The 14,202-nt window shown below is 36.2% G+C and overlaps 1 protein-coding gene across 3 annotated transcripts in view; it reads right to left on the bottom strand.

The window, feature by feature from the left end:
- LOC140876485 (altered inheritance rate of mitochondria protein 25) overlaps positions 1-11,229 on the bottom strand; it is a 34,883-nt gene extending 23,654 nt beyond the window's left edge. Inside the window, exons 1-4 of one of the 3 annotated variants that reach the window (XM_073280459.1) lie at positions 11,085-11,229; positions 9,767-9,858; positions 8,401-8,941; positions 6,227-6,313 (exon numbers count right to left, since the gene is read on the bottom strand). In XM_073280459.1, the coding sequence (XP_073136560.1) occupies positions 6,227-6,313; positions 8,401-8,941; positions 9,767-9,768 (630 nt within the window). In that variant the 5' untranslated portion in view covers positions 9,769-9,858; positions 11,085-11,229. The remainder of the gene's footprint in view (positions 1-6,226; positions 6,314-8,400; positions 8,942-9,766; positions 9,859-11,084) is intronic. The other 2 variants (XM_073280460.1, XM_073280461.1) reach the window with 2 other exon arrangements.
- Positions 11,230-14,202: the final 2,973 nt, after the last annotated feature.

Here is a 14,202-nt window from a genome sequence, read left to right as displayed (position 1 = left end):
GAATACAGTTCGTGTTTTGTTATCAGTTGCTGCAAATCTTGATTGGCCACTAAATCAATTAGATGTGAAAAATGCATTTCTAAATGGTGATTTAGAAGAAGAGGTCTACATGGAGGCACCCCCAGGTTTCTCTGATCAGTTTGGATCAAAAGTATGTAGGCTTAAAAAATCTCTCTATGGACTTAAGCAATCTCCCAGAGCATGGTTCGAGAGGTTCACAAATTTTGTAAGAAGTCAAGGTTATACCCAAGGGCAATCTGATCATACTATATTCACAAAAACATCCAAGAAAGACAAGATCTCTGTGCTGATCGTTTATGTCGATGACATAATCTTGACTGGAGATGATACAGAAGAGATGAGCAGATTAAAAGCAAACATAGCCAAGGAGTTTGAGATTAAAGACTTGGGTCAGCTAAGGTATTTTCTGGGAATGGAGATTGCAAGATCGAGGAAAGGTATTATGGTGTCACAGAGAAAATATATTCTCGACCTCTTAAAGGAAACTGGGATGAGTGGGTGCAGGATAGCAGATACTCCAATTGAAGTGAACGCAAAACTGGGAGAAATAAAAAGTGGCACTCCAGTTGACACAGTAAGATATCAAAGACTTGTTGGGAGACTGATTTACTTATCTCATACTCGTCCAGACATTGCTTTCGCAGTAAGTATGGTTAGCCAATTCATGCATTCTCCATATGAAGAACATCTTGATGCAGTGTACCGAATCTTAAGGTACCTAAAAGGAACACCTGGAAAAAGACTCTTCTTCAGAAAGAATGAGAAAAGAGACATTGAAGTATATACAGATGCAGACTGGGCAGGCTCCGTTACTGATCGACGGTCAACTTCAGGGTACTGCACATTTGTATGGGGCAACGTGGTAACCTGGAGAAGTAAGAAGCAAAGTGTTGTAGCCAGAAGTAGCGCAGAGGCTGAGTTTAGATCAATGGCTCAAGGAGTATGTGAGATTCTTTGGCTAAAGAGAGTTTTGGATGAGAGACCAATAATCCTTCCTATGAAGCTATACTGTGATAACAAAGCAGCAATCAGTATAGTTCATAATCCAGTTCTCCATGATAGGACGAAACACATCGAAATTGATAAACACTTTATAAAAGAAAAGCTAGAAGATGGAACAATCTGCACTCCGTTTGTTCCAACAACGCTACAAGTTGCAGATGTTTTGACAAAGGGTCTTTCAAGACAACTCTTTGAAACACAAGTTAGCAAGTTGTTCATGATGAACATATTTGCACCAACTTGAGGGGGAGTGTCGATATATTAGGCCTGATTTGATTTGATTAAATATGTTATGATTTTATTTGTTTACAGTAAATTTAGGAAGGTAATTATTAGGATTAGGATATTTCCTTATTTTGTGAGATTTGACCTTATACTCTTTCTTCTATTTAACCGTGTATTGAGTATGGTTTGATATATGAGAAAATAAAGATTTCAGTTCTTCTCCTTCATTTTCTCTCGGTGCAATATTTACAGTATCTGTTCATTCATGTCTACCTTCGCCTAGAAGTCTACCAGGAGCCGCTCATTGTCCGTGCAACCTCTTGGCATCGACGATCACTCACCGCCCTCTTATCAGCCCCGGGCGTCACATGCCCACCAGCTTACGCGTGATTCGTCCCCGAACTATACTGTATTAAGAGAGGTCGGCTCTGATACCAACTATAACGTCCAAGATTTGATAATTGTCCCCTGATGCGAACTCAAGCGATTAACTCGATGTGATAAACAGAAAACAGAGAATTAAAGTAATCAATCAGAAGCAACAAGTAAAATTGTATTAATGGAAATTATGAAATAATATGAAAGAACATGGTAGGATAACTCCATTATATTCTAACCCACTCTCACTCAAGAAGGAGCATTCAAACTCCCCTTGCCCTGGCTAAGCTAGCTTAACAACGCAATAACCATCCTCCCTCTCTTCACAACAACCCCCCTTCTATTTATCCCATTTCGCCACCGTCTTGGCTCTTCCACTTGTGAGATAAGGGCTTAGGTCTCCTTTATTGGCTTTTGTCTCTCTTTTGGGCTTGGCTTAACAACATTTCTTCCCGTAACAATACCGCCCTCTTGAAATTTAGGTCCTCAAGGCTAAGACTTGAAACTTGATCTTCTAGGAATTTCACATCCTTCCACCCAACATAAAAAACAATTATCTCGAAACCAAGATCACAGTATACATTACCAAAATACAGAGAATCCATAGGATATTCTTTAGCCCCTGCTTTAGATATCCTAGAAAGGATAAAAGCTTTGTTAAGTTGCTCCGCCCCTTCGCCTGTCTGAAGTGCAGATAACCGAAGTCCTTCATCTTCATAGATTTTTAGTGCCAAGTGTTGTGTTAATTCATCTTCCATAGCAAACCCCAAATATTCACTCCCGACGGTATGCCACCATTTGTTACTGCCAAGTGTCGTGTTCTCCTTCGCCTCCAAGGTTCTCAGCGGCTTCCATTCCAGGCCATTGACTTTGAGTGCAAAAACCGGACTCTTTTTTTCCCACCAAGAAAGACAAACTGGTTTAAATCCCGCGAACCTCAAGTTCTACACCACAGTACTTAAAAACAAAATTTTGGCTGGCCCTCATGTCCATCACTTCCAACATAAGGTTTATACTAAGCGTACCTGTGTTAAATCCAGCTCCTTTCTAAGGACGTACTTCACGTCAATCGAGTCCCCAAGCAAAAGGTGTTCGTCCTTTTCTATTTTTTCCATCCCTTACTTCTTCTGCCGCATACTTTTCCGGTGGTTCTTGTTTTCCACTGTCGTGTTTTATTCGTCCACCGGTGATAATGGTTTGTGAGGTGTCACCCTTTCCGATCAAGTGCGACTTCCCGTTGATGGCTCCCCCTCCCCATCTTGGGTCGTTTGGTCATAGACGATGAAAAAGAAAACACGTGAATGGATCTTAGATTCATGCACGCCGGGAATTATTGGGGCCCAAACTCTATATCTAACATGCTTGTGAATGGACCAACTTGAGCCCAATTCTTTCCAATTAAAAATTTGGGATCTAATAACCTGACAGCCCATATTAGTGTTTTCAACCCAAGATTCATACCTCCAGATCAGCAGCCACCATAGTGCTGCAATCCACCGCTGTGAAGAGGTGTCAACATAGATCTCGACGCTTCGTTCAGCCTGAGATTCCCAGCCATGCGAATCTTTCCCACTGAGGCCCAATGACTTCAATCGCCCGGGAATATGGTTCTTATACAATCGGAGTTCAGCTTTCTCTGTACCATCTTTTTCTAGCTCTGTACAAGCCGCACCACCGCCTCCAATGTCTAGTGTGTTTTGGCGAGTTGCATCTCGTCTTATAGTATATTTGAGGCAATTTCCTTCTGGCTGGCGAACCATGGATTTTTTTATCAATCTTTGCTTCTCATCGAGGAGTTGCAATTTCTCGTTCGAGATCTCATCTGGGGAATCCGTCTCATCAAGGCTAGGATGATTACTGCCTTTCACCTCGGACATCTGCTTGAATTTCCACATCATTTGTTGAACAAAATTACAAATGCGAGGCTCTCGACGAAGGTACGTGGTCGACCTTGAGTTTTATGATCTCTCTCCCATCTCGATCGATCCTGATCTATCCTATTCCCTTTCACATCTACCACCCAATCACCCTCATCCTTTTTGTTATTGTTCTTCACAGCATCAGCCAATCCTTGAACGAGAACAGTTAAAGCACTAATCCGTCCATCTAATGATTGTAATCTGGATTGTAATTTGGTGTGGGTAACCCGATGGTGTCTTCCCAAGCAAGTATCATCTTCTCTAATGTGTCGAACTTAGCATCAGAGCGTGTGGAAGCCATGGAAGTCCCTTGGCTGGCTTGGCTGGTTGGACCAATTGATGCGAACTCAAGCGCTTAACTCGATTTGATAAACAGAAAACAGAGAATTGAAGCAATCAATCAGAAGAAACAAGTAAATTGTATTAATGGGAATTATGAAATAATATGAAAGAACACAGTAGGATAACTCCACTAAATTCTAACCCACTCTCACTCAAGAAGGAGCATTCAAACTCCCCTTGCCCTAGCTAAGCTAGCTTAACAACACAATAACCATCCTCCCTCTCTTCACAACAACCCCCTTCTCTTTATCCCATTTCGTCACCGTCTCGACTCTTCCACTTGTGAGATAAGGGCTTAGGCCTCCTTTATGGGCTTTTGTCTCTCTTTTGGGCTTGGCTTAACAACATTTCTTCCCGTAACATCCACACCTTACCAACACGGGTTTTTCTAGCGTGCTTATGTCCTCACTCACACGCTCCCTGAGAAACATCCCAGAAGGTCATTCATCTAAAATTGCCCCAAGTCGAGCACCTTAACTTTGGAATTCTTATGTGATGAGAAGATACACCTTCTTGTATGAGTCGTACCTATCAAATCTTTTAAGCCCTCCTCAACCGTGCAGTCCCATACCTACACAGTCTCAGAATCTCTCTCATTCCGGCATGAGATCAGTTCATTCGTGTCTCCCTTCGCCTAGAAGTCTGTAAGGAGCCGCTCATTGTCCATACAACCTCTTGGCACTGGCGATCACTCTCGGCCCTCTTATCGGCCCCGAGCGTCACAGAGAGTCTTACTTGTGTTGAAGTTAATTTAAAACAGCTTATGTGTAAAATTCTGTTTTCTCCGTTGGGCAACTAAGCAGATCATTTCCATAATATTACAATCGCAAACATGAAACATTACTAGAAAGTGTTGCATGAAGTAATCATCATACCCTCAGATTTGAATTGTATAGTAAGGCCATCACACAACGCATTAAATCTAGTGGCCTGGAGGGTGTGTTGCAGTTTTTAAAGTTCAATTTTTCTTCTTCTTTTAATTGGGTTTTTTTGAAGTGTTAGTTATTCACTCTAGAAATATGGAACAGTGGAATGGCAATTAGAATTCAACTAGGGCAAAAAGAGTGAAGAACAATCTTCTTCTTCTTTACGGCACATGAAAACTGCAATCTTTCAGTTTATTTTTCAGTTTTCACAAAAAATTGAAGAAATATGTTTAACTCAACAGCAAATTAGGTTCCCCATCCACTCTGGATATCTTTCTCATTTTTAATTTATGATTGCCATCTCTGTTGAAATCAGATTTATTCATATTTAAATGCACGTATTAATTTTCAACGGATATTGTCTTTGGGAATTTCAAAGTTAATATCCATAACTATTTTAAGTCAATCATAAATTCACTAATGATGAACACGTGTGTTCAATTTGAGAGAAACACAGATTTCTTATCGGCCCCGAGCGTCACAGAGAGTCTTACTTGTGTTGAAGTTAATTTAAAACAGCTTATGTGTAAAATTCTGTTTTCTCCGTTGGGCAACTAAGCAGATCATTTCCATAATATTACAATCGCAAACATGAAACATTACTAGAAAGTGTTGCATGAAGTAATCATCATACCCTCAGATTTGAATTGTATAGTAAGGCCATCACACAACGCATTAAATCTAGTGGCCTGCAGGGTGTGTTGCAGTTTTTAAAGTCCAATTTTCCTTCTTCTTTTAATTGGGTTTTTTTGAAGTGTTAGTTATTCACTCTAGAAATATGGAACAGTGGATTGGCAATTAGAATTCAACTAGGGCAAAAAGAGTGAAGAACAATCTTCTTCTTCTTTACTGCACATGAAACTGCAATCTTTCAGTTTATTTTTCAGTTTTCACAAAAAATTGAAGAAATATGTTTAACTCAACAGCAAATTAGGTTCCCCATCCACTCTGGATATCTTTCTCATTTTTAATTTATGATTGCCATCTCTGTTGAAATCAGATTTATTCATATTTAAATGCACGTATTAATTTTCAACGGATATTGTCTTTGGGAATTTCAAAGTTAATATCCATAAATATTTTAAGTCAATCATAAATTCACTAATGATGAACACGTGTGTTCAATTTGAGAGAAACACAGATTTTGGGTATCACTGCAAATTTTACTAGGAAATCAACTTAGATTCTCATAAATTTTACTAGGAAACTAACTTATACATGCAAAACAAAATATTGTAGAAGAATGGGGCATGGTTTCAACCATATGCCCCATCGGTCCTCCTTTGCTGGTCTTGGCAAGGAGTAGGTACAGATTTGTTGCTTAAGGAGTGATAATCTATCTGTGATTTACAAAATGACCAACAACATGAGTTTGTAGAATAGGACAGAAACAAATAAAGCTTAGAGAATCACCTGCTCAAAACCAAGAACCAAATTGGCCCATTCTATGTCCCTGGTAATCAGCAAATTGGATCTCGCAAGAAGAGGTTTAACTTTAGCCTGAAATAAATTAGGTGAAAGTAAATCATCTCAGAAGGTTGCAAGAATGTTTACACCAATACCAAAGCCACTGAGATAAATGCCATTGAATAAGATGGACAAGAGACTGATAAACCATAACAATTTATATCATTGATAATGCCTACAACAATGCCTATAAAAATGTATATTTTTCAATTGGATAATATCTTACATCCATCGTACACAATCAAATTCAAGGCATGTCGCTTGCCTCGTACATCAAAGTTTCACAAACAAAACTTCAAATGCTTCTCTGGTAATTAACATGAAACACGAAACGCAAATAAGACTACATCAACTTTACCTAATTGCAAATTGACTTAACAGTTACAACCACATATCAATAGTAGAAAACAATTGTAAGAAAATGGACAGTCCAATAAAAGTTGAATCAACATGCAATTGAAGATTTAAAAAAAAAAGGAAAAAAGAGGAAACGGAAGCAAAGCATGCAACAAAAACAGCAAAGTGGTGGGAAGAAGCAGATCAATAGGTTAATGAGAAGGTATCCTGAGGAACAGACAAACCAAAGCACTTAAAGAATATGTCAAAGAAAGAAAATTACTGGATCCTGGCCTATGCGATCACTGTCTAGTGTCAAGTACCAAATATGCATAGTTCAAAATCTCGGCTCGAAATCGATAAACTCGAATATTAAATTTTGGGCTCTTTTCAAACTGTTTTCTCACAATAAATAATCACAAAATTACTGTAAGGCCCAAATTTAGATTCATGCAAATAAACTGTGTGTAATAGGGAGCTAATCAATCATGTGATCAGCATAGTCTAAACCCTCATCACCTCATGTACGAAAGTAATCGCTAAGCAACAATTCTAAACTTGAGTTTCCGAGGAGCGATTAAAACCTGATATTGTACACTTGTCCAAAATAAACGTATAAATTTATACAAATATGACCTATTACAGCAGCCTCGCTATGGATCATACAAGTATTAACCATTTAAAATCAATAGATTATAAAATTAGTAGACATACATGTTGCAGGCTGTCAGACAAGCAGATTATTTTTTTATTGTCATGGATGCAAGCCTAATCCTTGAAGTAGAGGAGTGTTGTTAAGACTTAAAGTATGTACTTCACTTGTCCCTATGGGTGCGGTTTGGGCTGTTGTTCATTGAAATCAAGCATTTTAGGTGCGTTTGGGCTGATTCATTTGAATCAAGCATTTTAAATCCATTGCTTTTGTTTGAACTATTCTGACTCAGAAATTTCAAGCATTTGACCCAATTTACACAAATGCATCAATAATTATCATGACTTCAAAGACATCAAACGTTGATGGTGCGTGAAAAATCTAAGTCCCAAATCCTTTTCCGAAATCGAATCACTCCATCCAACTCAACCTAAAAGAATCTTTCGTTTCGACTTTCTATAGAGTTTTAGGCGGAGTTGAAAAAGTGAATTTTCTTTACATGTTTATGTTTTGTCCTTATAAACAATAATTTTGTGTAAATGGTATTATAAAATTACTTTTACATAAGGAATTTTTTTTTTGTCTTCCAGTGAGTGGAATACACTATATAGACATTCTCAGAGGAAACTTCAACGAATAGAGGATAATTTTATTAATCTATTTTCTTTTAGATTCCCCACACTCACACTGTAAGTGACTTGAAATTTGGACCTTCATCTTGCTAAAACAACAATTCCACCTTTAGACAAATTACTGACCACAAATTGATGTCAGAAAAGAGTATTTGGAATCTATTCTTCAATCCATGATATAGAAGATAATTCATCTTGAACTCCAGGCTCCAGTCCATAGGCGCGATCACCACAGGAGTGGAGCACAGGAGATATCTACCATCATAGTTGGCACATGATATCCTCACACAGTGATCATCTTCATTATGTTGTTAAAATGAAAATAAACAAAAAATGAAAGGTGCAGTGCCATCAAACAGGATACACAAGCAGGAAGATATCTTTTCAAATAATTCACACACATGATGCACCAAACAGCTTTAGCAAAGAGTCAATCTCCTTTTTTTCAGACTGAAAACTAGTTGTAACTTGCGCATACCACAAGAGAGAGATAAACTCACCTCTTCCGAAGACATCGGTTCCAGTATACCAGTGGCAGAATGGCTGGTGGGTGGCTTCTTCCTATTCGAGTTAACCTCATTATAAACCTTTTCAGCTGCAACAGATGTTCCTGAAAACAATCTTTCCAGCGGAAATTGGAAAGAACCTTGGCCAGAAGAAAATGTTTGGTCAGGATCAAAATTTTTAACTAATTTTCGTCTAGTTTTTCCAGCTGACTTAGGCTTCTTTCGATCAGCAACCCAGAGTTGCACAAGAAAATCTCTGCTCAAGTCTAGATCATCTTCCGCCCTCGGCAAGTATTGACTAGATGTACATATTAGATGATTATGAGGAACCGAAACATTTTCCATGAAACGATACGGCAGCCTAAAATTCCATGACATATTTCGTTGCTGAGTGCATCCTCCCAGCCGCTGCAAAGATGTGAACCTCTTCTGAACCGACATAGCACAATTCTGATCCTTTTTCGTCATCATATAATGCGGTATGCTGTATCTGGCTCGCTTTACTGCATAACACAATCCCTTCGACCAGTTCATCTGACCAAGAAGCATGGATAAGAAACAAATAATTGATAAAGTAGCTATACCGGCTCCACAAAAGAAAGTTCAATCTTTTATGCAATCTACAGAAAAGAACCAAACTCAAATTATTAAAGGCTAACAGTGACAAATTATATGCAGAATGTTGTGATCAATGCTTTAACGTTAAAATAAGTTTTTTAAAAATAGGTTGAAGAGGTTTCGACAGATAAACTGGTCATTTATCTTTCTAAATATTTTCCACATTAATAGGAAGTTAGAAGAATATTTTTGCTTATTATGAACATTAAGAAGTGAGTTAGGCTAATTTGAATGAACAATCCATCATTTCTGCATATTAATGTAGTAGTTAGTACGAGTACATAATATTTTATCATAAAATAGAAAAATCATAGGTGACACATATGCTAACTGTACTCCAGATTTGGGGACAACCATCCCTAAGACAACATAAAAAGGGCCAAAGTAAAAGGAAATTAAACAGATTAATGATGAAAAGAAAAACGACAGACTTCCAACTTTAACTTTCATTTTGTAACTTCATCAAACAGTGGGTGCCCACACAAACAGGTATAAAACGTATCAGTGTAACTTGCATTAAAATTGAACACCCACAAGCACTTCATTCACACAAATCAAAGCACACGCCTTACGCTTAATAAAATTTAAAAAATCCCAGCATGGAAGTCAATTTGCAGAAATCAAAGGTCATCCTTCTGCTAAATAAATATTAAAAACCCAAAACATGCATTTGAGTTTACTGAAATCGAATAGATGAAAAGGGAAACAAAATAAAAGTACGCGAATTTTGTGAATCATTTCCATGTCTTACCGGGAGATATTGGTACAGTAGTGGATTATTTGTTCTGTATACAGGGGATCACTGGATCAGAATCGATGGAATGCATAGAAAACCTTCAGAAATTGAAATAAATCCATGGTAAGGCTTGTATTAGACTTTCTTTCGTCGTAGGATTTCTTAATAGCGCGTGTAACCGTTGTTAATGTCAAATTATATTAAATTGCAGGCGGCTCACACATATCGTGTATATAACATAATAAATTAATTATTAGGTTCATAATATGATTTTATTTTTAAAATTTTTAATTTAATTCATTGATTGCGATATCCTATAAAATTAGAAAAAATAGAATATTTAGTTATGCAATTTTCTATGACTAAGAAATGAATGTTGCACAGGTAATACAAATCTCACACATTAAAATTCTCACTCACGTGATTATCACAAACTAATCATAAATATCCACCAATCAATGTCATGACCACACAAAATTTATCAAGAAATATAAAGAGTCAAACACAATATAAGTAAATAACTTTGCTAAAAAAATCCAAACAGTGAAACACGATATAATTAATTCATGAGGTTAGACTATTATGTGATATAAATTATCATTTTCCAAGATGTTGTGGCCAATGCTTTGAGATTAATGCAAGTTTCTTGTAAGCTTGTTGGAGAGGTTTCTCCCACAAAAACAGGTCATTCACCATGCTGAATATTTTCGACTTTGAAATAGGAACATCAGAAGAATATTTTAACTTATTATGAAATTTTAATCACTGAACTAGAGTCCTAGAGCAATATGGATGAACTTTCTATCATTTATGCGTATTAAAGGAGTAATGAGTACATAATATTGTGTCATAAATAAATAAACTATAGAAAACCATGGGTAACACAAATCTGACTGCATTTCCTGTTCAGGGACAACCATTTCTAACTCAACATAAAGGGCCAATAAAAAAAAAGGAATTATACAGGTAAATGATTGTAAAAAAAAAAAGAGAGAGAGAGAGCCAAACAACTTTCCTTTCTATGACTTTAATCAAACAGTTGGTGCCCACACAGACAGATACAGAATATCTCCCAATAACCAGGAATTAAAACCGAGCTCGCACAAGCACTTCAACTCACACAAATCAAACACGGTCCTTACACTTGTTAAAACTTAAAACTCCCAACATGGATTTCAATTTACACAATCAAAGTCAGTCAATTCTTTTCACTAAATAAAATCAAAACCCTGAAAGATGCATGTGGGTAGACTGAAATAGAAAAGATGAAAAGGGAAAACCCAAATATAGTAAGAGAATATTGCGGACGGTTATCATGTCTTACTGGCGGATTCTGGTGCAGTTGTGGATTATTTTCTATTCTTGATCTTTACAGTTATGGGTATTTGGTGAATCGACAGAATGCATAGAAAACTCTTGAAGATTATCGAAATCAAACCCGTGCAAAGAGTCGAAGACCTGTACTTGGACTCCGTTTAGGCTTTCACGTGGGCCATTGATTTTAATAATCATCAGCCGTCACGTCATTCGTAGGACGTTTACTCAACCGTTTAGGGTTTAAATAAGTCGATTCCTCTTCACAGTAGTTTGCTAAAATTTGAAAATATTTTTTTAAAAAAATAAAAAAAAAAACTCTATTTGAGTAAATTGTCGGTCATTGGTTCAAAGTTCAAACAATGGGTAGAAATAGCAATTTTTCCCGCAGGCAGGGGAAAATCAGAAACTGTGCGGGTTTGGGGGAGAAATTTTGGGTATAGGTTCGGGTTCGAGGATTTTTAAAAATCCTCGAAACATATTGGGGCGGATATGGGATCATATCTCGATACTCGAACTCGCCCAGATAATAATAATAATAATAATAATAATAATAATAATAATAATAATAATAATAATAATAATAATAATAATAATAATAATAATAATAATAATAATTTAATTATCAATTTTATTAAATTTAAAATATTATTTAAAAAATTTAAATTAAAATTATTATTATTATTTCGTTTATATATATTTTTATACATTATATATAATACACCTGTTTATGATAATGTAGTTTTTTTATAACATAAACATATTATTTGAATCTCATTCATGTTACATACATATATAAAGTATTTATATTAGTCTAAATATATATATATTATATATTTTGATAAATTTAGAAACAATATATAATCTTAATAAATTTTTGATATATAGTATTTTTTTAAAATAATAATTTTGATTTATAGAAATATTTTGTATTTAAAATATTTTTATTAATTTTAAAAGTTAATATTATAATAAAAAATTTGACCCAAAATATTTTAGGTATTTTATTATAAAATTGAATAATAATTTTTAGGCAAACACTTGCATGAGACTGTTTCAAAGGTCATATTTCGTGTGACAGACTCTGACCCACAATCCACGTGACATAACTGGACCCGCCCCGTGTTCTGGCCCATGTTCGATTTCAATAGAGAAGCTCGCCCCTGGCTCCATCTCGAATCGAAACATCTCGATTTCAATGGATTCGAACTGAGAAGCTCGCCTTCAACATCGAAGAACGAATATTTACCGGTTGAGTGTCAAAATTTCTCTCTATTTTGACTCTAGCAGATTAGTTCCCACCCCCCCCCCCCCTCTTTTGATCAAGCTTGGTCGGTATGAATTTTCTTTTTGCGCTTTGGGATTGGTAGAAACTTAGTTGATAAAGCTTGGTCGGCCGCCATGATCTGCCTCCCAGGATATCGTCTTGATCGGCACCACTTTGCGGGAATTTATACTGTCAAAACCCTTCAAGTTTGCTGGAAAAAACAGAATTAATGGTTTTTCAGTTATCCGAAACGTGGAAATGCATACAAATATAAGAAAACCAGAGTGCGAAGGGATTGCCAAATAACTGATCAGGTATTGGCTTCTTTTCTTTTGGAATTTTATTAGCTTTTCAATTTATTTTTTTTTGTTGGTGAAGTGGTCAGATTGTTGATCGTAAATGTGTTTATAACTTAAGAAGGAACATCTTGGTGTGTGGGCTTGATGTATTGGTTACTGCAGTTTTGGTAAGAGTAGAGGAAAATCTATGAGACTTGAGGTTGACAAAAGTGATGTATAGGAATAGGAGTGTACGAGGTTGGCAGGTAGAGCTAGATTGGAGGAGAGGCTATGTAGGCATTGTATTCTCGTTTATGTTACCTTGTCGGGAACATATTGTATCATTCAATATTTAACGTCGACTCTGCTCCAAACGGTTGTGAGAGTTGTTGCTTTCTTTTTGCACGAGGACTTCTGTTATATATTTGTATCTAGAAGGTCTTATTATTAGGTATTTGCTCTAACTGTTCTGCACATTTTAGAACATGTACCTTTAACTGTTCTGTTATATCACCCTGGAAATTTTAAATTTGGTGTTTAAGGATGTTTTGTGTAACTTGCTTTGATATAATCTTTTGCACAGATCTCTGTAGGAGGTCAAATTGCAGACACTGAAATATTTAATACCATATGGAAAAATCTTTTCCAAGGAAAGTTAACATTTTGCATTGGAACAAATGAGAGGAAATGGCATCAACCATAGCTGCAGATCCAACGTAGGTTTTATACAAAAATATTCAGTGTTTTTTTGTTTATTTTATTTCTGTATATTGGTATTGGACATTGGTAAAATTTTCTCGTCCATTAGTGTATCAGTCATATTGTTTCCTACTTTATTTTTTATGGATATTGGCCGGTAATATTTTTCTACATATGCAGATTTAACTTGACCAAAGGATTTTGATGTAAACTACTGTTGCATCTTAAAATATGATTGGGATTTAAATTTTTGCATCGTCCTTTTTTTCATTAATACATGGATTGAGCTGGAACTAACATTATAGAATTATCTGATTTTCCCTCCTGTGACCGCATGTTTTGATTCTTATGTGTCGTGGTTTCATATATGTTTGAGGTTATGTTAGACTTTACATTTTGGCCATGAGGTTTGAACGGTGCTTCAAGTTAAGTGATGCTTGATGAACACCTTTCCTTTTTATACAGCAAGGAAAAATTGCTCAAGAAGAAATTTCCACTAGAAAGCTATATGGAAAAGAAAGAGTTGCTGAGGTTATGAGTGACTTGGACGCTGCCAGTAAAGGTTCCTCTGAACCAGAAGCTGGATGGTTTGATCTTTTTAGTCGTCGTTACCGAAACGGTATATCGTTTTTAGCCGTCTTTAATAGAGTTTTGTAAGATATCATAGACTTTTCAAAAGGTCCTTTTAAAAATTATTACAAAGGATTTGAAAGAAGCCTGGGGTTGTAATCATAGATATTCCATGAAGATGAGATGATTGACAACTAAATTGTCATGTTCAAGGATATGACGAAGACTTGTATTCTGTTGCTTACTTCAAGAATCCTCTCACTAGATTGATGTGATGTTCTACATGAACATAGTTATTGTAAATTGTTGCTTAT

The sequence above is a fragment of the Henckelia pumila genome, chromosome 1, assembly GCF_033568475.1.
Source record: "Henckelia pumila isolate YLH828 chromosome 1, ASM3356847v2, whole genome shotgun sequence".
Lineage (NCBI taxonomy): Eukaryota > Viridiplantae > Streptophyta > Magnoliopsida > Lamiales > Gesneriaceae > Henckelia > Henckelia pumila.
The sequence above is the reverse complement of the archived record's forward strand: the minus strand, read 5'-3'. Positions and strand labels throughout refer to the sequence as shown.